Source organism: Polyodon spathula, chromosome 15, assembly GCF_017654505.1.
Source record: "Polyodon spathula isolate WHYD16114869_AA chromosome 15, ASM1765450v1, whole genome shotgun sequence".
In the NCBI taxonomy this organism is placed as follows: domain Eukaryota; kingdom Metazoa; phylum Chordata; class Actinopteri; order Acipenseriformes; family Polyodontidae; genus Polyodon; species Polyodon spathula.
The window spans coordinates 31,985,193-32,007,899 of record NC_054548.1 but is presented as its reverse complement, the minus strand read 5'-3'; the positions used below and the strand labels follow the sequence as shown (position 1 = coordinate 32,007,899).

At 39.5% G+C, this 22,707-nt stretch overlaps 1 protein-coding gene across 2 annotated transcripts in view; it reads right to left on the bottom strand.

Annotated features, from left to right (window-relative positions):
- LOC121327813 (periodic tryptophan protein 2 homolog) overlaps positions 1-22,707 on the bottom strand; it is a 107,775-nt gene that overhangs the window by 5,003 nt on the left and 80,065 nt on the right. For both annotated transcript variants that reach the window (XM_041272021.1, XM_041272023.1), the window contains one exon: positions 2,613-2,763. In XM_041272021.1, the coding sequence (XP_041127955.1) occupies positions 2,613-2,763 (151 nt within the window). The remainder of the gene's footprint in view (positions 1-2,612; positions 2,764-22,707) is intronic.

Genomic DNA, 22,707 nt, shown 5'->3' with positions numbered 1-22,707 from the left:
TGTCAGAGTAGAAGGAAGCAAGTTTTCTTCCAGGACAACCTTGTACTTGGCTTGATTCATGCCAAAGCTGCCCAATTCCAGCCTTGCTGAAGCACCCCCAGATCATCACCGATCCTCCACCACATTTCACAGTGGGTGCGAGACACTGTGGCTTGTAGGCCTCTCCAGGTCTCCGTCTAACCATTAGACGACCAGGTGCTGGGCAAAGCTGAAAATTGGACTCATCTGGGGGTGCTTCAGCAAGGCTGGAATCGGGCAGATTTGTCTTTGTGAAGGGCGTATGAATCAAGCCAAGTACAAGGTTGTCCTGGAAGAAAACTTGCTTCCTTCTGCTCTGACAATGTTCCCCAACTTTGAGGATTGGTTTTTCCAGCAGGACAATGCTCCATGCCACACAGCCAGGTCAATTAAGGTGCGGATGGAGGACCACCAGATTAAGACCAGGCAAGGCACATTAATTAAATCCAAAATATACGCCAATGTTGTGAAGTAACTGTCCTTAGTAATGCTGAAACCATTCCTTTCTTTTTGCATTAAACTTGTTCGTTACTACTACTTTCTACTCGCTGCAGAACCGTCCGGGGGAGTTGCTGTGCAGCATTCAGAAAGCTATTTGCGTGGGTCGCTGGTTGTTCATTAGGAATGTCGCTAGTCTCAGATACAAATTTCCAACTAGTATCAGACATACTTATTTATCAATTTTCTATATCCATTGTTGTAGCTTTTACAATATATAATTTGTGTATTTAAAGTATGTATTTTTGCAATTGCTCAATTCGCGCCGCACAAGCCCCACCCTATTTACTGAGTGTATGGTGGTTATCTAAGTGGAAGGGGACCGTAGAAGGGGGGTTACTCAGGAGCAGAGTGTCTGGGAATAGCAAATGGAAAATACATGGATAAATATTGAAGCAGACACACACTTGATAGCAGAAATATGAAGTTGACCAAAACACACTAAAAAGCTCTACAATTTGTAAATTGCATGATTTATTAAAAGGGTTCATACACTTTTTCAACATCAAAATTCCATATTTCCAGACTTCCATTTGTTTTTCCCAGACTTGTGTTTTAGCTGGTTTCTATTAGTTTTTTGATAGTTATCCACACAGATGGGTAGCTGCAGAGCACTATAGCTTTTTGATCCACAGCAGAAGCTACACCTGGTTTTCTAAAAGTATTTGTCAGAATCTGGAGGTGCATATCTAGCAAGACAATACAGGTATACAAAAGAGAAGTAAGATACTATCTAAGAAATGTCAAACTGGGGAACTACGTTGCATTACTTACGAAGAGAATATAAAAAGTTGTATACTGCAAGTATACTTGTGCCAAAATAGGATAGTACAATGGTACCAATAGTATAGTAAAACCAGACAATTTTGGCACAAGTATACTTGCAGTATACAACATTTTTTTGTAAAGATGATACTGAAATCAGATCCAAACTTCTTATACCCTCTGTTAAATGTTGAACACTATGGGAGGTGAAAAATAACAAAAATGAAATAACTAATGTGCACAGTATATTTGTGCAAGTGTCGTATATTAAATACATATCAACATTGCTTTGCCGTGCCGGTTGCATAGAGCTGTACGAGCCAACATCAGCAGCAGTTTGTTTTTGTTGTTTTTTTTTTTTTTTTTTAATCAGTATTAAATCATATAATGAAGGCCATATAGCGAGGATGTAAACAGTATATCTACACTCGGCTGACAGTTTGGACCAGAGACTCTAGCTGCACTCGGTACAATAAGTTACAAGCAAGCACCATACATTTGAAATAAAATTACTACATACTGGTACATTTTACTAAATCACATTAAAGAAATGAAAAAAGCGATGTTAACATGCTACGTTTAACACACCATAGGGGCTACAGAAAGCGTTTTTTTTTTTTTTTTTTTTTTTTTTTTTTTTTCAAATCTGAGTGAGTGATAACTATTGTATTCCATTTTTTTCCTGGGTTGGGAAATAGCTTTAATGATTTTATAAAAGGTAACAACAAGACAACAAAATGTGAATCTTGGGCGCAGAATACAGTAGCTTGTAATTCCAGTTTGTAATTTTCATAGTTTAAAAAATCATAGCCTTCAGTATAAATGTATATATTTTGGCTGTCGTAGTGTCCATTTTACTTACGTTTCGTTTCACTGGAGCAGACAGTCATGTGACATATCAGTGTGTTGACTGGATAGGACTGCTTGAGTTGTCAGGAAGTTATCAGGGGTGTTACACGGGGCAATCCTCGCGGGATTTGGTCGCAAGCAATATAGTTGCTATTAGTAAATTACCTAGACAGTTGCTGCTAGAGCTGCTGACCTGCTTTCGAGATCAACTACTAATTATAAAAAATAATTGCAGAATTATTTAAATTCTCATGATACTAGTAAAATTCCAGACTTTTTCAAGACTCTCATAAGGACATGGTTTTTTAAGCATTTTCAAGACCTGGAAATCAGGTTGGCATTTTTCCATACTTTTTCCAGACTAGTGCACAAACCCTGTATTAAGGATGGGGGAAGAACAAAAGATTAATCCTTGATGCACTGATTTCACATATTAACCCGGAAGTAACTCTGCAGGTATTTTCAGGCATAGCAATACCCACCTTGCTTTCAGTTTTTGTCCGTGCAGCTTGAGGAGCCTCAGAGTCCATGTAAGGTAGAACTGCAGGTGGCGGGACGACTCCAGGGTTGTGGCGATGAAGTTCAGCAGCTTCTCCACATAGAGGTCAGGCAGCAAGGTGCACACAACTTCAACTGGACCACACAAAAACACCAAAGTGATAAAGGTTTGTGTTAACAAATTTTTAATTTATAATAAACTATATGCTAAATATTCCTAAAGAACTACTATATCTATCAACATGGGTGAAAGTGGCCAATGATCATTTTGACAAACTGGGGCAAAAACAATCTTTTGGCTGTGGGTCTGGGGGCTGTGTAGGCCCCCTGAAGCTCTGGGGTTGTACATGCTCCTAGATGCATTTTGAGCCATTTTGGACAACTTTCAGAAGCAAATTTTAAATTGACTGTAGAAAAAGAAATTCAGAAATTACTTAACTTACAACTTGTTATTTTACCAGATGTATCAACCTGATTAGTCACTGTGGCAAAGTGCCCCACCCACTGTGCTATTTATTTGTGTTTTATGTTGTTTGTAGTGTGTTAATGTTGGTGTTTATGTATAAAATACACAGGGTATAATTAGGGGTCTACCTAAATCATGAAATTGAGGGGTTACCGCAAAATTCACCTCTTTTAGGAGCCGATGCATACCCAACAAGTACGGAGAGATAAAAAAAAAGAAACCTTGTTTAATGAACTACTGCACAATGCAAGTTAGGTATATTCCTTCTGTAGAAGCCATTTTTAAAAAACTGTATTCCTTCACCGTCCTGTGTCATTGCACTTAAACAAAAAACAAACAAACAAAAAAAATGTCCACAAATAACATTTACAAAAAAAAAAAAAAATCTCCAAAGCGGTTAACATTCTTGTTTACTATTCAAATGACAGCCTATCAGTGCGTCTGTACTGCTTTTCTGTGACCTGTACTGTGCAGTAGGAGCAGGGACAAAGTTAGTGCTGCATTATTTTGATTTAGTTGCTAAAATCTAGTTTTCAACACTGGATGTAAAATAATAGAAATGGACGACAAAGAAAAAAAGCAAAGTATATTTCAGGTAATGATCATTTCAAGATATTTCCCAAAGAAACTGTATATGCAAATTGAGGTAATTGTTTTGCATATCTTAATATGTCTTTGGAGAAAATACAATTGATCGCTATTTATCTTCAGAATCACACTTTAAACAAGGCTACTACAGAGGCTGCTGAACAGAACGTAAAATAAGTAACTTTCAGAAACCAAACTGGAAAGTCAGCGCAGACAAAAAGTATTCCTGTCGGCAAATTAAATCAGTACTACAACTCTCTAGCACCGCCACCTCGCTTCAACCTGCTGCTTACTTTTTCGCAGTTGGAATAGCCGCTTTTTCTTTGTTTTGACTTGGTACTAATAAAATAAATTATTGGATGAGACAAATAACATGACAACGAACGTGCTGCATACATTCCCTTTATTAAAGTATGCCAGAGGCCTTTGGGTAACCAAGATTTTAGGCTGTTTCAAATTGATTTCCACATCAACTTGGCAAAGCTTTGCCTTAACTTCATACCAATTCAGTGGATGCAGAACGTGCAGTCACAATGTATGGGCAAGTCAACTGCAGGGGGATGCTGCATGCTTGCCTATAACAAATGACAGGAAGCAAGTACCACTATTTTTAGGCTTTATAGTGTTGTGAAATACTGTCTACTTAGGTTTATTTAATGTTTAAATAGGTCAGCTAAATATCTGTGAAATCCTCATTGTATTCCACAACCTACCAGTGAAAAATAAGAATTTACTGCGATTTAAGTAGACCCCTAGGTATAATGTGGGTTATGAGCACGAGTGTTATAAAGTGTAATTTGCATTTAGGCACAGGGATTGCACTTCACGTGCATTTAAAGTAATTCATAGTATGTGAGCACAAGGTTGCACAAATTAGTTCACGTGCTGGGATTCAAGTGAATAATTAATCAGTAATTGAATCCCGGCACAACAATATATGTTGATGCACATGTTCGGGGTTGTGTGCTCGTAAGTGGAGAATGGGTGAGAGAGAGAGAGAGAGGAGATAATATTTATAGATAAAAACAAATGCCACTCGTGCTGGAGGACTCGCACAATACTTGGTTGGTTCGTCCACTTTGGGTGCCTGTCTATTTACTTTGGCCTACATGTCATTTTGTTTATTCAGTCAGTGTTTTCGGTTTTGTACAACCTTTTTATTTTGAAATAAACAGACGCAAGCAAGCGCCTTCACCATTTCACCCATCCTGTCTGTTATTCATTTCCTGGTTCTGACGTCGCCCCTCAACCAGACTGCCACATATGGTGTTCTAAGTGGGATAAACGCCTCCAGAAGCCGGACCAGGAAAAGTAAAGTGCGTTTTTTTTGGAAAGTATTTTTTTGTTTTTTTGGGGGGGGGGGAGTCAGAAGACACCATCAGGCTGTGGGACTGGATCCAGGAGAATGCGGGGCTGGAGGCCCAGTCCATGCTCATAGGCATCCAGGTCCTCTGGCTGATGGATAGGGAGCGATGGGAGACCTGGGAGCAAGAGACAAGACCACAAAACCAAAAGGAAGTTCTGGAGGAAGGTGTGGTCTTGGTCCTCTGCTACCTGGAGGCAGGTCTACGTGCATTAAAGGGAACTGCAGCACGGTAGGTAACGGCGTCTCCAGGACAGAAGATCAGTACAGGTCTGGAGTCCTTTTTGAGGGAAAACGCCCATTGACTAATGATGGATTGTCCAAGCAAGCGCGCGCCTTCATCATTTTACCCATCCTGTCTGTGTTATTCGTTTCTTGGTTCTGACATCACGACTCAGCCTGACTGCCACATCACACAAGTTATTTGAAATTTGCTTGATTATACTACCTTTAGAATAATCAGACAGGTACAAAACTTTTTACAAATCAATTACACACTACTAACAAACAAAAAAGCAAAAAAATATCAACTAAACAATTTATCAATGTTATAACTATTTACATCAGGCAAGTGTTTGCAAACAAAACATGCATTTAGTGACAGAAATTATCTGTATGTGTCCATGACATGGTATCTTTCAAAACAGTTACCTGGGTGTAACCCTGGCTGCCTTGAGCATGTTTTGCAGAACCACACTGTCTCTCTCCTCCCCCCTTTTGTCCGTCACTGCACAGTCTTTGGTGCTCTTAGATTCATTTTTGGAAATTGTGGTTTTGCATTCAGCCTTTTTCTCTGTCTGTTGATAATGGACGACCACGTTGTCTTGAGCTAGGATTGCACAGATCTCCCACCAGTTGTATCAGTAAGGTTTTCCTGAAGGTTTTATGGCAAACAGGTAGCTGTCCTGATTCCACCTTCATCAATTTGAACAGGATAGCACTGTTCACTATTGCTACTTCCAGCAGCCAAAAGAACATCTTCCTCCACCACTTCAGAGACTTTCTTGTGAAAGCATAGCAGTTCCATGGCCAGGTCGTAGTGTAAAATCTATCTGTAAACAAATGAAAGCCATGTCCATTTGTTGTCTGCAGCAATGTTTCACACAGATGAAGAACAATTATTGATGAAAATGGCATGTCAGGTCTCAACATGGAGTCTGTTGTTGGGCTACCAAAGTAAGGAACAATAGCAGAGACATAACCAGTTTCACAGTCAGCTAAAACAAACACACGCATCCCCCCCACTTGGTAGGCTTCTGAGGATTGTAGCACTTGAACATAATACTTCCTTTGAAGCCAACGGTGCTCTCATCAACGTAAATGTTTCTACCTGGGATAAATAGCTCACAGCATTTTGTGTCTATTTAGCTGACTACATTCCTGACTTTTTGTCCAAAAGCAGTCTGAGGCACCTGGATGGGGGAGGGCAAAGGTGTAGCATCCAAAAGATCTGCAAGAAATGTGATCTATTGAATACATCTTTGAAAAAACTGCATTCTGTTGGCCCTTTCCTCTGAGACATATTCTTTTATGTCCATTTTTACATTCAGTCCCATATTCAGCAGAACATCAAAAAATGCCTTCATCTCTGGTAGCGTAACAGGTTTCCCGACGTTCCAAATAGAATTGACACAGCGGTCCCATTAGTTTTACACTTGCATGTCTATTGGTTTCAGTTACAATTTCAACAAACAAAGCGTTTTTGAAAAAAAGTTGAAAAAACTCCAGTGCAGTCCTCAAAGTAGTACTCCCTTGATATCCCCTATTTACCACAGTAAATGGGAGTTTTGTGAAAGCATCTGCACTTACTGATACGCGTCTCCATTCGCCCTCCGGCTGCGCGTCTGGTTCGTGTTCACTTTCCTCAGAGTCCTCAGTAAGAGAAGTATTTACTTCCTCGTCACTGGATTGATCAAAATCATCATCCAAACTGCTTTCATCTGTACTTTTTGCCTCATCCATCATCTGTGCAAGTTCTTCAGGCTGCCCTGACTTTCTCTGCCTTCTCTGTGCCATTCTCTGCCAGTCTCCGTCTGTTCAATTCGGCTTTGCTGAGCCTGTGTATGGTCTATTCGGCTGTCTCCGCCTTCGTCCGACAATGGACCAGAAAGGGTTAAGGAGGAGTTTGATAATTTTCAATGTTGATAACTAATAAACTCAAAATAAGGCTTTTGCATTAACAGCTTATTTAACTATAATAACACATCTAAATGATACTCATTTTTTGAGTATAGATAAGCTCTGGATCAGCAAATGTTGCTATTCATTAACATTAAGTTAATTTTGGTACCTATTGGTGAGTCTAATTCTAAAAGCAGTACAGCAATACAGTGTTTTAATCAATGCCAGAATAGTCCAAGAATTGTGTTTCAATGTTAGGCGCCTAACTGTTTAAAAAAAAAAAAAAAAAAGGGCCGGCGGGGCGGAACTGAACTGAAGGACTAAGCCAAGCGTAGGAGAGTGAAATGTATCTATTTTTTAAAAATGGTTTTAATTAAGAAGCTCTAAGAAACCAAGCAAGCTTTGCTGTTGTGAAAGTTCAGTTACATGCATTTCCTTGAATCCCTTGAGACACAATCTCCCGTTCCTAAAACATGCTGACCGTTTCCCAGGATACTGTTAACACATAGACACTGTTCCATTTTGGACTTTAGTATAAGTTTACATATAACAAAGTCAGGCTTATTGGTCTTTAGCTACCTGGTTCAGTTTTGTCTCCCTTTTTGTGGATAGATATTACGTTTGCAATTCTCCAGTCTGTCGGTACAACCCTCAAGAGATTGTTGCATGATCTTAGTTAGCGGTTTGTAAATAATGTCTTTCATTTCTTTGAGTACTACTGACAGCATCTCATTTGGCCCAGGGGATTTGTTTATTTTAAGAACTCCTAGTCCCCTTAACACTTCCACCTTGGTTATGCCAAGGTTATTTAATACTGGAAATGAACAAGTTGACATGTGGGGCATGTTGTCCATATCCACCTTTGTAAAAACTTGTGAAAAGTAATCATTTAATATATTTGCAATTTTTTCTCTTCATCTATGATGTTGCCATTTGTATCTCTTAGTCATTTTACTTCCTCTTCGAATGTTCTTTTGCTGTTTTAATATTGGAAAAACTTTTTGGAATTGGTTTTAGCCCCCTTGGCAATGTTCATTTCTATCTCTCTTGGCCTTTCTAACTTACTTTTTGACTTGTGCTTGCAATTGCAAGTACTTCAATCAGGTTGCTGCGTAGTACTCTTTGTTCAAGACTGAACAGATTAAATTATTTTAGCCTGTCTGCTTATGACATGCCTTTTAAACCCGTAATAATTCTGGTCGCTCTTCTTTGCACTCTTTCTACAGCAGCAATATCCTTTTTGTAGCGAGGTGACCAGAACCGAACACAACATTCAAGATGAGGTTTACTAATGCACTGTACAGTTTTAAGATTACTTCCCTTGATTTAAATTCAACGCTTTTTGCAATATATCCGAGCATCTTGTTGGCCTTTTTTATACTTCCCCACATTGTCTAGATGAAGACTTTACTAAGTCAACAAAAACTCCTAGGTCTTTTTCATAGATTCCTTCTTCAATTTCAGTATCTCCTATATGATATTTATTGCCTGTGTGCAGTACCTTACAATTTTCTCTATTAAATGACATTTGCCATGTGTCTGCCCAGTTCTGAATCTTGTCTAGATCATTTGGAATGACTTTTTCTGCTGCAACAGTGTTTGCCACTCTTCGATTTATCACCAAACTCCTCAATAATGCGATTCAAGTCATTATTTAATACTATAACATCTCAAAAGTGGTCACAGTGGTGACCAGACAGCAAAAAGAAGGGAGGTCATGATTGTTGGGGACTCCATATTGAGAAACACAGCAAGTTCAATTCGCAGTTTGGACCCCCTTACTATAACAGTGTGCTGCCCTTCTGGGAGCCTCGGTCAAGCACATCACTGAGAACGTGGACAGGCTCCTAGAATGAACAGGAGACGACCCGGTAGTAGTCATCCACATCGGTACAAACAACATTGGAAGAGACAGACCAAAATCCCTGCAAAATAAATTCAGAGAGCTAGGAAGGAAATTAAAAGAGAAAACCAAAACTGTGGCATTTTCTGGTATACTACCGGCACCTTGCAAAGGACCATATGGACAGCTGGAAATAATTAATCAAAACGCATGGCTGAAGACGTGGTGCACACGGGAAGGCTTCACCTATCTTGATCATTGGACCACATTCTACAACGAGGACTATCTGTATAGATGGGACGGACTGCACTTAAATAACAAGGGAATCAGTCTACTTGGAGCAGGTTCAGAAGCGTTTAAACTAGAAAGGAAGGGGGGAGAAATCAACAAAAAAACAGAAGGGAGACCGCATCAAAACAAGAACAACAAATCTGGTAAGACAACCACTAAATGTATTTATCTAAATGCTAGAAGTATCAGAAACAAAATTCTAGAACTTGAAGCTACTGCACTAACAAGTAACTATGATGTGATAGGTGTTACAGAAACTTGGTTGTCTGAGAGTGATGGGGACGAATATAATATTTGTGGGTATACACTGTATAGGAAAGACAGGCAGGACAGAAGAGGATGAGGGGTAGTGCTATACATAAGAAACAGTCTTGAAGCCCAGGTGTTAAACCTGGACAAAGAAAATAAAACCGAATCAATATGATAACGGACAAAAATTCAAAAGGCATAATAATAGGAGCATGTTATAGACCGCCAGATTCAGACGGTGAGCAAAATAATCTGTTATACAATTACATTAGAAATGCGTGTAGCAAAGGAGAAGCCATACTAATGGGGGATTTCAACTTCCCCCATATAAAATGGGAAAACCCGGTGGGTAGCACGAAGGATGAAATTGAAATCGTGGAAATGACAAATGACTGCTTCCTAACACAATTTGTCAAGGCACCGACTAGAGGGGAGGCATGCCTTGATTTAGTTTTTTCAAATAACGAAGACAGAATAACTAAAACAGAGGTCAGAGAACCACTGGCAAACTCAGACCACAACATGGTCTCATTTGAAATGTTTTTTAAAACCCCAAAAGTAAAGACTAAAGCTAAGGTTTACAATTTTAGAAAAGCAAACTATGAAGGTATGAAACAGAGACTAACAGAAGTAGATTGGAGTAAAATAGAGAAAACACCCACAGAAGAAGGATGGTTGTTCTTCAAAAATGTAGTACTAGAGGCGCAAAACAATTATATCCCTAAAGTAGACAAATCTAAATGTAAAACTAAATTGCCAAAATGGTTTAATAGATCAATTAAAAAAAATATTCAGCGAAAAAAGGCACTTTATAGAGCATTAAAAAAGGACCAAAAAGAAAGTACGCAGAAAGAGTACACAGAACTGCAAAAGCAAGTCAAAAAGGAAGTTAGAAAGGCCAAGAGAGAAATAGAAATGAACATTGCTAAGGGAGCTAAAACCAATTCCAAAATGTTTTTCCAATATTACAACAGCAAGAGAACATTCAAAGAGGAGATTAAATGTTTAAGAGATACAAATGGCAAAATCATAGATGTAGAAAAAAAAATAGCAAATATATTAAATGATTACTTTTCACAAGTTTTTACAAGGGAAGATACTGACAACATGCCCCACATGTCATCCAGTTCCTATCCAGTTTTAAATAACTTTAACATAACTGAGGCAGAAGTGTTAAAGGGACTAGGAGCTCTTAAAATAAACAAATCCCCTGGGCCGGATGAGAGCCTCCCAGTAGTACTCAAAGAAATGAAAGAAGTAATTTACAAACCGCTAACCAAGATCATGCAGCAGTCTCTTGACACAGGGGTGGTACCAACAGACTGGAAAATTGCAAACGTAATACCGATCCACAAAAAGGGAAACAAAACTGAACCAGGTAACTACAGACCAGTAAGCCTGACTTCTATTATATGCAAACTTATGGAAACTATAATAAGATCCAAAATGGAAAATTACTTATATGGTAACAGGGTCCTGGGAGACAGTCAACATGGTTTTAGGAAAGGGAGAGCGTGTCTAACTAACTTGCTTGCTTTTTTTGAGGATGCAACATCGATAATGGACAATTGCAAAGCGTATGACATGGTTTATTTAGATTTCCAGAAAGCTTTTGACAAAGTCCCGCACAAAAGATTAATTCTCAAACTGAACGTGGTAGGGATTCAAGGAAACACATGTACATGGATTAGGGAGTGGTTAACATGTAGAAAACAGAAAGTACTGATTACAGGAGAAACCTCAGAATGGAGTGTGGTAACCAGTGGTGTACCACAGGGATCAGTATTAGGTCCTCTGCTATTCCTAATCTACATTAATGATTTAGATTCTGGTATAGTAAGCAAACTTGTTAAATTTGCAGACGACACAAAAGTAGGAGTAGTGGCAAACACTGTTGCAGCAGCAAAGGTCATTCAAAATGATCTAGACAAGATTCAGAACTGGGCAGACACATGGCAAATTACATTTAATAGAGAAAAGTGTAAGGTACTGCACGCAAGAAATAAAAATGTACATTATAAATATCATATGGGAGATAATGAAATTGGAGAAGGAATCTATCTGTTGACTCAGAAATGTCTTCATCTAGACAATGTGGGGAAGCTATAAAAAAGGCTAACAAGATGCTCGGATACATTGTGAAAAGTGTTGAATTTAAATCAAGGGAAGTAATGTTAAAACTGTACAATGCACTAGTAAGAACTCATCTTAAATATTGTGTGCAGTTGTGGTCACCTTGCTATAAAAAAAGATATTGCTGCTCTAGAAAGAGTGCAAAGAAGAGTGACCAGAATTATTCCAGGCTTAAAAGGCATGTCATATGCAGACAGGCTAAAAGAACTGAATCTGTTCAGTCTTCAGTTCAGTGTCGACCCAAGGGACTTTTTCAGCCTGAAAAAAGAAACAAGGACCAGGGGTCACAAATGGAGATTAGACAAAGGGGCATTCAGAAGAGAAAATAGGAGACACTTTTTTACACAGAGAATTGTGAGGGTCTGGAATCAACTCCCCAGTAATGTTGTTGAAGCTGACACCCTGGGATCCTTCAAGAAGCTGCTTGATGAGATTCTGGGATCAGTAAGCTACTAACAACCAAACAAGCAAGATGGGCCGAATGGCCTCCTCTCATTTGTGTTCTTATGTTCTTATGTTCTTAAAAAGCTCTGCAAATGTCTGATATTCTTTGAGCACTGGATGTGGAAGCTGCTGTCAACTTTGTTTGTGTCTGTGTTATCTCTGTGGTGCATGGAGCTACCTGTATTGCTCAGATATGCCCTTTTTTCGGCTTCATTCAGCTGCTATTTATCTCACTCGGCCATTGAAAGGTTTCCGACTTTTTCCAGAGAACAACGACTAGAGACCTGTGCTTTACGTCTTTTTGATGATTTTGGACAGGGTCCGACATCGGAGTGGAAAGGGAAAATTGTAATGTCGGACCTGGTCCAACATAGGACCGCAAAGGGTTATACCATTTTGTTTTAGATTAAAATATGTCTACTTTTGGAATGTACATTTGTTTTGCGCCTCAAGTACTACATTTTTGAAGATAGCCATCCTTTTTCTGTGGATGTTTTTACTATTTTACTCTGTTACTCTGTTTCATTCCATCATAGTTTGCCTTTTTAAAATTGTCAACCTTAGCTTAAGTTGTTACTTTTTGGGTTTTAAAAAATACTTAAAATGAGACCATGCTGTGATGGGAGTTTGCCAATAGTTCTCTGACCTCTGTTTTCGGCTCCCCATCGAGTTTTCCCATTTTATATGGGGGAAGTTGAAATCCCTCATAGTATGACTTCTCATGCATTTCTAATGCAATTGTACAACAGAATATTTTGCTCATTATCTGAATTTGGCCCATACTGATTTGGTGTTGTTTTTTCTTCCAGATTTAAAACCTGTGCCTCTTCTGTCCTGTCTGTCTTTCCTATATAGTGTATACCCACTAATATTATACTCGTCTATATCCCATTCGGATAGCTAAGTTTCTACAACACCTATCACATTTTATTTAATTGTTAGTACAGTAGCTTTAAGTTCTAAAATTTTGTTTTTGAGACAACTAGCATTTAGATATACATTTAATGGCTATCTTACATGAGTTCATTACCTCCCTTTTTTTTGCTGCCTGGCCAGCACAGTTTCGTTTTGGTAGTTGTATTTGACGGTTTCTTTCTCCCCTCTCTACCTATCTGAACCCAGTTGTTTCAACCCTCTTCTATCTCCCTGGTTACTTTCAGTCTGTTATGGGTGCAAACTTCCAAGAATTTCAGGTGTGCCAGCTCCTCAAACGTTGGGCCTTTCCCGAGTTGTCATGAGCTAGTGCGGACACCTCCTCCAGTGTCTCATATTCTAAAGACACAGGCAACCACATTTAATTTTTCCTGTGGCCTTCCAAGTGTCTTTAAGGATGTCCCGCATTCCTCTCACCTGACGTCCGTAGAGCAGTTAAAAAGACGAGAACTTGGTGGGCTTGAGGCACCTCCCGATAAGATGAAGATTACCTGTAATATGGTTTCTTCGTAGAATGATGAACTCCACAAACCAAGTGAACTCCCAGTCTCCATGTTGCTTGGGTCAGGAGAAGCGGCGATCTCTTTCCCAGAGATTCTTGATATAATCCTTTTTTTGGTGCCAGTTACTGTCCCCTCTCCATAAAGCCCCCCTTCCTGGAGTATCAATGTCCAAATTTTCAAACTAAACTCAACATACCTCGTGAGGTCGACACACCGAGTGATCTCTACCATAGGAAGTGACAAAGGGTGGTAGGTTAGATATTAGTGCCCGAAGCCACAGATAACACAGAGTGAGCAAAGGTTGGCTGAGAAGACGACACATTTAAGTTATAACGTTTTATGAAGGTCTCTGAAGAGGCCCAAGTAGTTGGATTGCAAATGTCTTGAATTGGAACAGATTTTAGTTGTGCCCATGTAGTAGCTACCCCTCTCATTGAGTAGGCTTTTACAAGTCCTGGAGACGGTTTCTTGTCCAGATTATAACAAAACTCAATGCAACATGTAATCGACCTAGAGATTGTCCTTTTAGGGACAGGTTTGCCTTGAGCTTGCTAGTTTTTTTTTATAGCCCTATGAATATAGAAATTCAGTGCTCTTTGGACAACAATTAAGTGCTATCTGGTCTCTGATTTTGGTTGGTGAGGTTCTGGCAAAAAAATCAATAAAAGTTATAATTTGATCTAGATGGAAGTGTGTTACCACCTTTGGTAGAAATTGAGGATCAGGTCTGCAGACAATCTTGTCCCTGAAAATCTAGAAATAGTATCAATGGCCAGTGCTTGTAGCTCACCAGTCCTTCTTGTTGATGTTACTGCTACCAAGATGCGGTCTTGCATGTCAAGAATTTCTGGTACATGTTGCCATGGGTTCAAATGATGGTCCCATGAGTCTATTCAGTACTAGACTGAAGTTCCACTGTGGAAAAATATGTTTCTTTGGGGGCCTTAAGTGGTTAACCCCCCTACGAAATCTGGACACCGCAGGATGAGAACCTACCGGGTGATCTTCCCACCCCGGTAAAATACTAGACATTGCAGCAATATGCACCTTTAAGGATGACAATGCCAGACCCTTGTGGAATAAATGGCCCAGGTAAGAAAAATGTTGGTAGCTTTATATCTGTGTGGTACAAAGATTTTTTGAATTGAACTAAAGAACGAATTCCTTCCATTTCCCTGTATAGGCTTGAAATGTAGATGTTTCTTTTGAAACCAGTAAGATATTGACTACTTGTTCAGATAGCATCTTCTCTAGTAATTGTTGCTGTTCAACCTCCAAGCAGCTAGTATTAGCCATGCAGGATTATGGTGATGCATCCTCCCTCTGTTTCGAGACAGCAGATCGCAGGTCACAGGTAAGTGCACTAGCCCCGCTTCTGCTACCTCTAGTATTTCTGAGAACAAGAACCCATTAAGGAGCTATTAGAATGAGACTGGGTATTCTCTGTTGTGGCAAAACAGCTCCAGCTGGTTAATATGGAGGTGTGTCTTGGGGAACAGGTTCCCTGGACTTGTGCTTCTGTTACGTGTGCTCCCCACCACAGTAGGGAGGCGTCTGTATACAGGTTGAGTGTTGGAGGTCGTTGAGATTGCTGTAGCTCCCCTATCACTTGAGGCGAGAATTGCCACCATCTTGCTTCTGTTGATTCGACAAGTCTGGAAGAGTTGGGCTCCATGAAGAAAGGAGACACCGTTGTGTGTGTCTCGTGTAGTTTTGCATCTCTTACCAGAGAAATTGCTGCTGCCATGTGCCCCAGAATTTGATGATAGGAGCGTGCCTCCTGGCTTCCACGTTGAAATGACTCCCCAATTGCTAAATGTTGATTTCACTCTTCCCTGCGAGAGACAACCTTCCTGAGATCATGTGAATTGGGCGCCCAGGAAAACCAGACTGTGCTGGGAATAGCAAGGATTTCTCCCTGTTTACCAACAGGCCCAGGTCCTGAAAGAGTTGTGTCTCTGTATTCTAACACCCTTCCTTGCAAGGGGCTCTGTGACTGTGAAGTTGGGTATCGCTATCACAAAATAAACAAATAAATAAATAAATAAATAAATACAAGCAGTCCTTGCACTTATGACACAATTGGTTCCTGAAAGTTGTGTTGTAAGTTGAAGCGCATTTTTCCATAGGAAAAATGTTATAAATTGGGGTTTGTTCCTGACTCTTCAGCCAGATAATATAGTTTTACAAAAATGACCCACTATACTGTACTCATGAAAATATTAATTTCAATCGTTACACGCAGCCCGGTGTTTACCCGCATATTACTCAGTACTCCTAGCAGGAAATATGATCACCTGAAGTTAAGCCCCTCATCACGTGACAGAGTTCAAAGCTTAGGTTTTCTTTTGAGTCAATTGCTCTTATCAAACATTGTTAATGGCAAATTAAAAAAAAACAAACAAAAAAACAAAATTACATGCTGTGACAGGATGACGGCGAGTGGTGACATCAGGCCAGATGCAGGAAGAATAACAAAGCAGCAAGGTTCTGCAGTTCAAAGATGCGGAGTGCACCGTATTACTTTGAACACAAAAATAAATAAAATATTTAAACAAAAAAACACACTTGCTCACAGAGCACAAACAAAAGATGTAAACAAAATAATCACAAACACAAAAAATACAAACAGTCTGGGTTACAGTTCGTAGTTGCCATCAACTGAGCCTTGACTCGGAAAACCTCTTCGCCATCAAAAGAGGAGAGAGAGTCCGCCTCTCGACACCCCACCCAGAGTGATGGCGGAGAGCTGCAGGGTTCACACCTCCTCGACGTAAGACGGGGATATATACTGGTGACCATCTCCCAATTAATCACTTAATTAACTCGGGAGATTGACACCTTGGAATGTGATGTGTAGATAAGCGGAAAAAAATCCTCATTTAAATGCATGAAACTCTGAGGCACTAACGCAACAAAATGTGAAAAAAGTTCAAGGGGGTGTAGACTTTCTATAGGCACTGTAAAATGGGAAAACCTGGTGGGGAGCACGACGGACGAAATTGAAATGGTGGAAATGACAAATGACTGCTTCTTAACACAACTTGTCAAGGCACTGACTAGAGGGGAGGCATGCCTTGATTTAGTCTTTTCAAATAACGAAGAGAGAATAACATGAGGATAGAGCCATTTGCAAACTCAGACCACAACATGGTCTCATTTGAAGTGATTTTTAAAACCCAAAAAGTAATGACTAAAGCCAAGTTTTACAATTTTAGAATTTTTTTTACATTTCAAACTATGAAGGTATGAGCAGATACTAACAGAAGTAGATTGGAGTAAAATAGAGAAAACATCCACAGGAAAAGGGGTGGTTGTTTTTTTTTTTTTTTTTTTAATGTTGTACTAGAGCCACAAAACAATTACATCCCTAAAGTGGACAAATCTAAATCTAAAACAAAATTGCAAAAATGGTTTAATAGATCAATTTAAAAAATATTCAGTGAAAGAAGGCACTTACAGAGGGTTTAAAAGGGACCAAAAACAAAGCACACAGAGGGAGTACATTTTTAAAGACTGACTATATAAATGTGTAATTTTGTTTTGTGTGCGGCTGTGTTTATAATGGACATTAAGGACTGAAAAGGGACTTAAAGCTTGGTCACTAAATATTTATTTTTGTTTTTTTTGCAAATTGATGATAAAATATATTGCTATTGTTTACATTTATGCATATGCTGATATTCTCTCAAACTCTCTTTCTATGAGCATTTTCTGTCTAAACATGTTTTGATATTCAACTCTGAAGCTATCTAGCACAGGGTGCAACTCAGAAGCTTTTGATTTTGTTTTAGCTTCAGTATCTGTGTCCTGGTAACGACTTTGTAAAATTGGTATTTTTCTTGTTTATTCTTTTTTATTCTTATCTTTGGTAGGGTTACAACCTACCTGGCACCCAAAATGAGTCAAAGCCGTTACACTCGTATCAACCAGACGTCGATGTAATGGTAAACGTGGATGCCCCTGCTTCGTAGATGTGATGCTACTTGTACCATCACCTTGGTGAACACTCTGGAGGCTGTGGAGATCTCGAAGGGATGCAAACCTGATAGCAAACTGAAGATATTTTTTGGAATCCTTATGTATGGGAAGATGAAAATAGGCATCCTTGAGGTCTAAGAAATCATCCACCGGGTTGAACTGCCTTGATGAAAATGTCCAAAAGGTACCATTTTGATCCATTTTGTTCAGACCTCTGAGGTCTAAAATTGGTCTGAACTTCCCGTTCTTTTTGTGTATTAAGAAATACCTGGAGTAACGTCCCTGTCTCTAAAGATGAGAAGACCAGTTCTATGACGAGGAAAAGGAGCATGGATCTTATATCCTCCTGTAGACAGACCCCTTTGTGGACCTGCCCAGTCCAGTCGTGTCCAAATGCCTGTTGCTGGTGGTTCAGACCGGAACGGTACCTTGTAGCTGTGTTGTATGAGCCCAAGGACCCAGGGGTTTGATTTTATTTTCAAAAATTTTAAATTCTTCCCCTACTGACCAGAAAAGGATCCATATGGCCTGGAGCCTTGTCCACTTTGGAACCTGCTCTGACCTTTGCCTATTAAAATACACCATATTAGGGGGTATATCTCTGCTTGTGGTTGAGCAGGATCTGATAGCCTGCTTTGCCTAGTTCACCTGTGTCATAGAATCTTTAAGATCAGTGCCAAATAGAAAGTCCCCTTGAAATTATAAATTCGTAATTTTTGACTGTGTTGGGAGTGAAGGAAGTTGTCTTCATCTGCAGAACCTGTCTGCTACAGCCCTAGCATTGTTGTCAATGCATCACATGACGCTTGCAGCTGAATCTTTGCAGTATTTTTCCAATCTTCCGCAAGCTGCATAGCCAGTTCGATGTTCTCTGGGGTAGGTCTCTGTAGGGCAGCAGACACCTGGCTCCATAGTTTATGTTGATATTTGGCCACAAGAATTTGATAGAACATAAGAAAGTTTACAAACGAGAGGAGGCCATTCGGCCCATCTTGCTCGTTTGGTTGTTAGTAGCTTATTGTTCCCAGAATCTCGTCAAGCAGCTTCTTGAAGGATCCCAGGGTGTCAGCTTCAACAACATTACTGGGGAGTTGATTCCAGACCCTCACGATTCTCTGTGTAAAAAAGTGCCTCCTATTTTCTGTTCTGAATGCCCCTTTGTCTAATTTCCATTTGTGACCCCTGGTCCTTGTTTCTTTTTTCAGGTCGAAAAAGTCCCTTGGGTCGACATTGTCAATACCTTTTAGAATTTTGAATGCTTGAATTTGGTCGCCGCGTAGTCTTCTTTGTTCAAGACTGAACAGATTCAATTCTTTTAGCCTGTCTGCATATGACATGTCTTTTAAAGCCAGAATAATTCTGGTCGCTCTTCTTTGCACTTGATGCGCACGTTTGCACATGGAGGCAGTGTAGTCCTCCTTCAGAAGGTATCAAATTTTCCAGTCTACCAACTGGTATAGAGGATTTTGCAAATGACTTAGTTCTTACCAAATGTCCAGCCCATGGCACAGTATGCCCCAAAGCAAGTATTTTCCCATGTATAAGTCCTACAATACAATATCCCTGGCTTCATAACATACTTCCCCTAATGTACCAGACTAGTTATTTTTCACTGTACTACCCCCTCTATTTCACACAATTCCTCACAAATCAAAAAAAAAAAAAGGTTCACCTTGCAATTTAGCAATATTGCCAAGGACTTCCCACCCTGTCAGAGATTAATTCTGGGTTCCTGCCTATCTCCTGAGTACCTTTCAACATAGTTCCCTGAAACCGCTCTAGCTGTCTGTGGTGTTTAAATTTCCTTCTCTTAACTGTACCCCCCTCTATTTCCTCATTTCTAAATGGTAATTAATCAAAGGAGTCTGGCTCCTGGGCCTGTCGCTTAGTCTGAGCCTTGGTCATGGTCACATTACAGGCCTAATTTTGTTGAAGGTCTGCTAGGATTGGCAGGTCCAGGCCTGGCCCAGAATTACAGGGCAAGGCAATTCCTCTACTAAACCCCACTGTCACCAGAAACATCTGTCCACGTACACCAAGGTACAAGTCTGCAGTGGGATATTCTTTTTCTTCCCCACGCACACATTGTATATGTAACACTGAATCTCCATTACACCATTCCCTTGGTACTCACTAGTGTCTGTGTACTACTGGTGTCTAGTAATGCACACAATGGTCTCCCTTCAATATCTACAGTCACTCTGCTCTTGCCCCACCCCCTTCCCATGCCTGTCTGTGTGGGTCTCAGCACACAGCAAAAATGAGTTGTTTGTTCTCTTAGTGGCCATTCTGGTTTAATATGTCACTCCTGATGACAATTAAATAAAATGTACCATTGTCTGGACTATTAGTTTTGAATGTTACTACCCTGAGGGTTAACAAGACCAACAGCCTTACCCTCTCCTTCAGACTTACACCAGACTGAGGCGCCCATCCCTCTGGCGAACTGGTATCTCTTTGGCCCCTTCCGAGTAGCCACCAATGTGTCCACCATCCTTTTCTACTAAGGGAGGCAGTTTGGGTGGTACGTGACCAGTCCCCCTGGACTCGCTCTGTACTGGTCTAATGTATTTTCACACAAGCTGTTTATTTTACAAGTGTTGTATAAAAGTAATTTTATTAATAGTAGAACAGGTTTAAAAGGCACTGCATATGAACTTGACACTCAGTACTGCATCTCCAGCCCTGCCCCACTCCTTGTTCGCTGTATTTATCACATATCTCTTCATAGTCGCGCACACTGATAAATCATCTCCTGATCGCTCGGTTTATCACCAAACTCCTCAATAATGCTCTCCAAGTTATTATTTTATTACTATAACATCTCAGAAAGCTTGGGAAATGTCTGCGATTTTCTATGAGCGCTGGATACGGAATCAGCTGTTTTTTTTGTTCATGTCCGTGTTGTGTCTGTGGGAAGGGACTACGTGTATTGCCTCCATTTTTTTTTTCCCCGGCTTCTCTCGGCCATTGAAAGCTTTTCTCAACTTTTTCCAGAGAAAAAAAATGACTAGGGACCTGTGATTAATGCCGTTTTGATGGACCAAAAAGGAAATATTTTAATTGCCCTGTCTGGAGATGTGCACTGACCATGTAAATACAACCATACAACTGAAAAAAGTGTGCACTAGCTCATAAAATTAGTTTGGAAAGCATTTCCATTGCATTTGTGTGCATCATTTATTGTACAGGATACATTTTGTCATATCCTACCAAAGTTTTTTTTTGTTTTGTTTTATTCGCTCAGATGAACCATCACAGTTGCAAGTTTTTTTTTTTTTTATATGCATGAGTTTTAATGAATTATAAAAAAGAAAAAAAAAAGATGTTTGATGGAAAATATGTTACTGATACGTTTTAAGAAATCGTCTGTTGCATTCACACCGCTGCTAACATTAGTTGTTGTGTAGTGCAGACTACAGGTCAAGACAATGTTCGTGTCAGACTTCTGGCGTCTTCTGAATAATTTTTGTTTTTTTTATTACATTTTAAACCGTTTACAAGCAAAACCATAGTGAAGCACAGAATAACAGTGTGTACACATAGTCGTTGTTGAAGCAGACACCCTGGGATCCTTCAAGAAGCTGCTTGATGAGATTTTGGGATCAATAAGCCACTAACAACCAAACGAACAAGACGGGTCGAATGGTCTCCTCTCGTTTGTAAACTTTTCTATGCTCTACGTTCTTATGAGCAAAAAAAGTAGTAGGAGCAAAACATATTTAGAAAACGATTGAGTGCGAACAGCCAATCAGCTTCCAGATCTAGCTGGCTTCTATTTTGCAGAGATTCCCGCTGGAACGTTGAAGTGCTTAACTGTGAATTACATTTTAAAATCAATCCGCGCATAAATACCGTCTTTTTCTCTTAACATTATAATCTACATCTGATAACATAAAAAGCTACTTAACATACTTTCTGATGCTGGTCTAGAGACAAGCGAAGTCATGTCTGTCAGAACAATGTACTGAAGGCTCAATTTGCAATTAACAGTGATGACAATTCTGTCATCTGGTGGATCCAAACAAAACCCTCCCTCAAAACCAGCCAGTCAAACTCCCAGCCCTGTTTCAGTTCTTACCGCACCAGCCAATCCACTCCCTGCCTGCTTGAATGACACCCCGCCTCCAACAACAATTGAGTCCAACTCAATACTACACAGACTATTCAACAATTGTACATGTCCATATAAATTATACAATAAGACCCCAATAAATAAATATGTTAGCAATAATAACAACAACAACAACAACAACGTTTTCTCAACATGTATGTCGTTTTTCTATTCTAATTATGTTAGGGACTGTTTTCCTTAGCGGAATGTTAGCTGGCAAAATATCAGAAGTTCAAGGTAAATAAAGGTTTCAAAGTTATTGGTTTTTTTTTTTTTTTTTTTTTTTTTTTAAGAGAAAATAAAGAAATAAAAAACTTTTCTAACAGCGATATAGCCCCCTCGATGCGGGCTCTACCGTGTGGTAGATGATCTTGATTTTCATTAGCGCCCTCGCCTACGGCTTGGGACGTATAACTCCAGTCGCGGTCATCCACCACATGGTAGAGCCCACATCAATGGGCTCTATCACTTAAATAGTTTGCCTCCCCTGCGCCCTATGGGTTAGGCTCCTATGGTCCCAATCAAGTTATATTTAATCAGAAGAAAACAAAATTATAAAAAGCTCACAAAAAAATCAAGTACGTGTGAAAACATTTTACAGTTTTCCCATGATAAAACATACACCCCCCCAATCCCGATTTGTTGGGCATTTCTACGCGAATCATTGGAATAGACATTGACAGAACTGAGTTAGACGGAAAAAACTTTCATCCATGTATCAAAGGTTCGAAAACTTGATTTCTTAAAACATATCTTATGCTGAATGGGCTGTATTAACCATAAATGTTGCTAGTTTTTATTTCTAATGACATTAAAATATATAATATTACTTGTATTAATAGACTTAACAGCAACATGTCTTGCCAACTTGGAGTGTCGTTTCTTTTTATACTGTTCAATTACATTTGTTGAAGAACAGAAATTGCATTAAGATGGTGGATGACAGACACATGGAAAACAAGCCGATTTATTGCAAGTTTAGTTTACTGGATGGTTAACAGTATTTTTTTCAAAGGAACAAATTGTCTGTGATCTTTAAGTGAAAGTCTG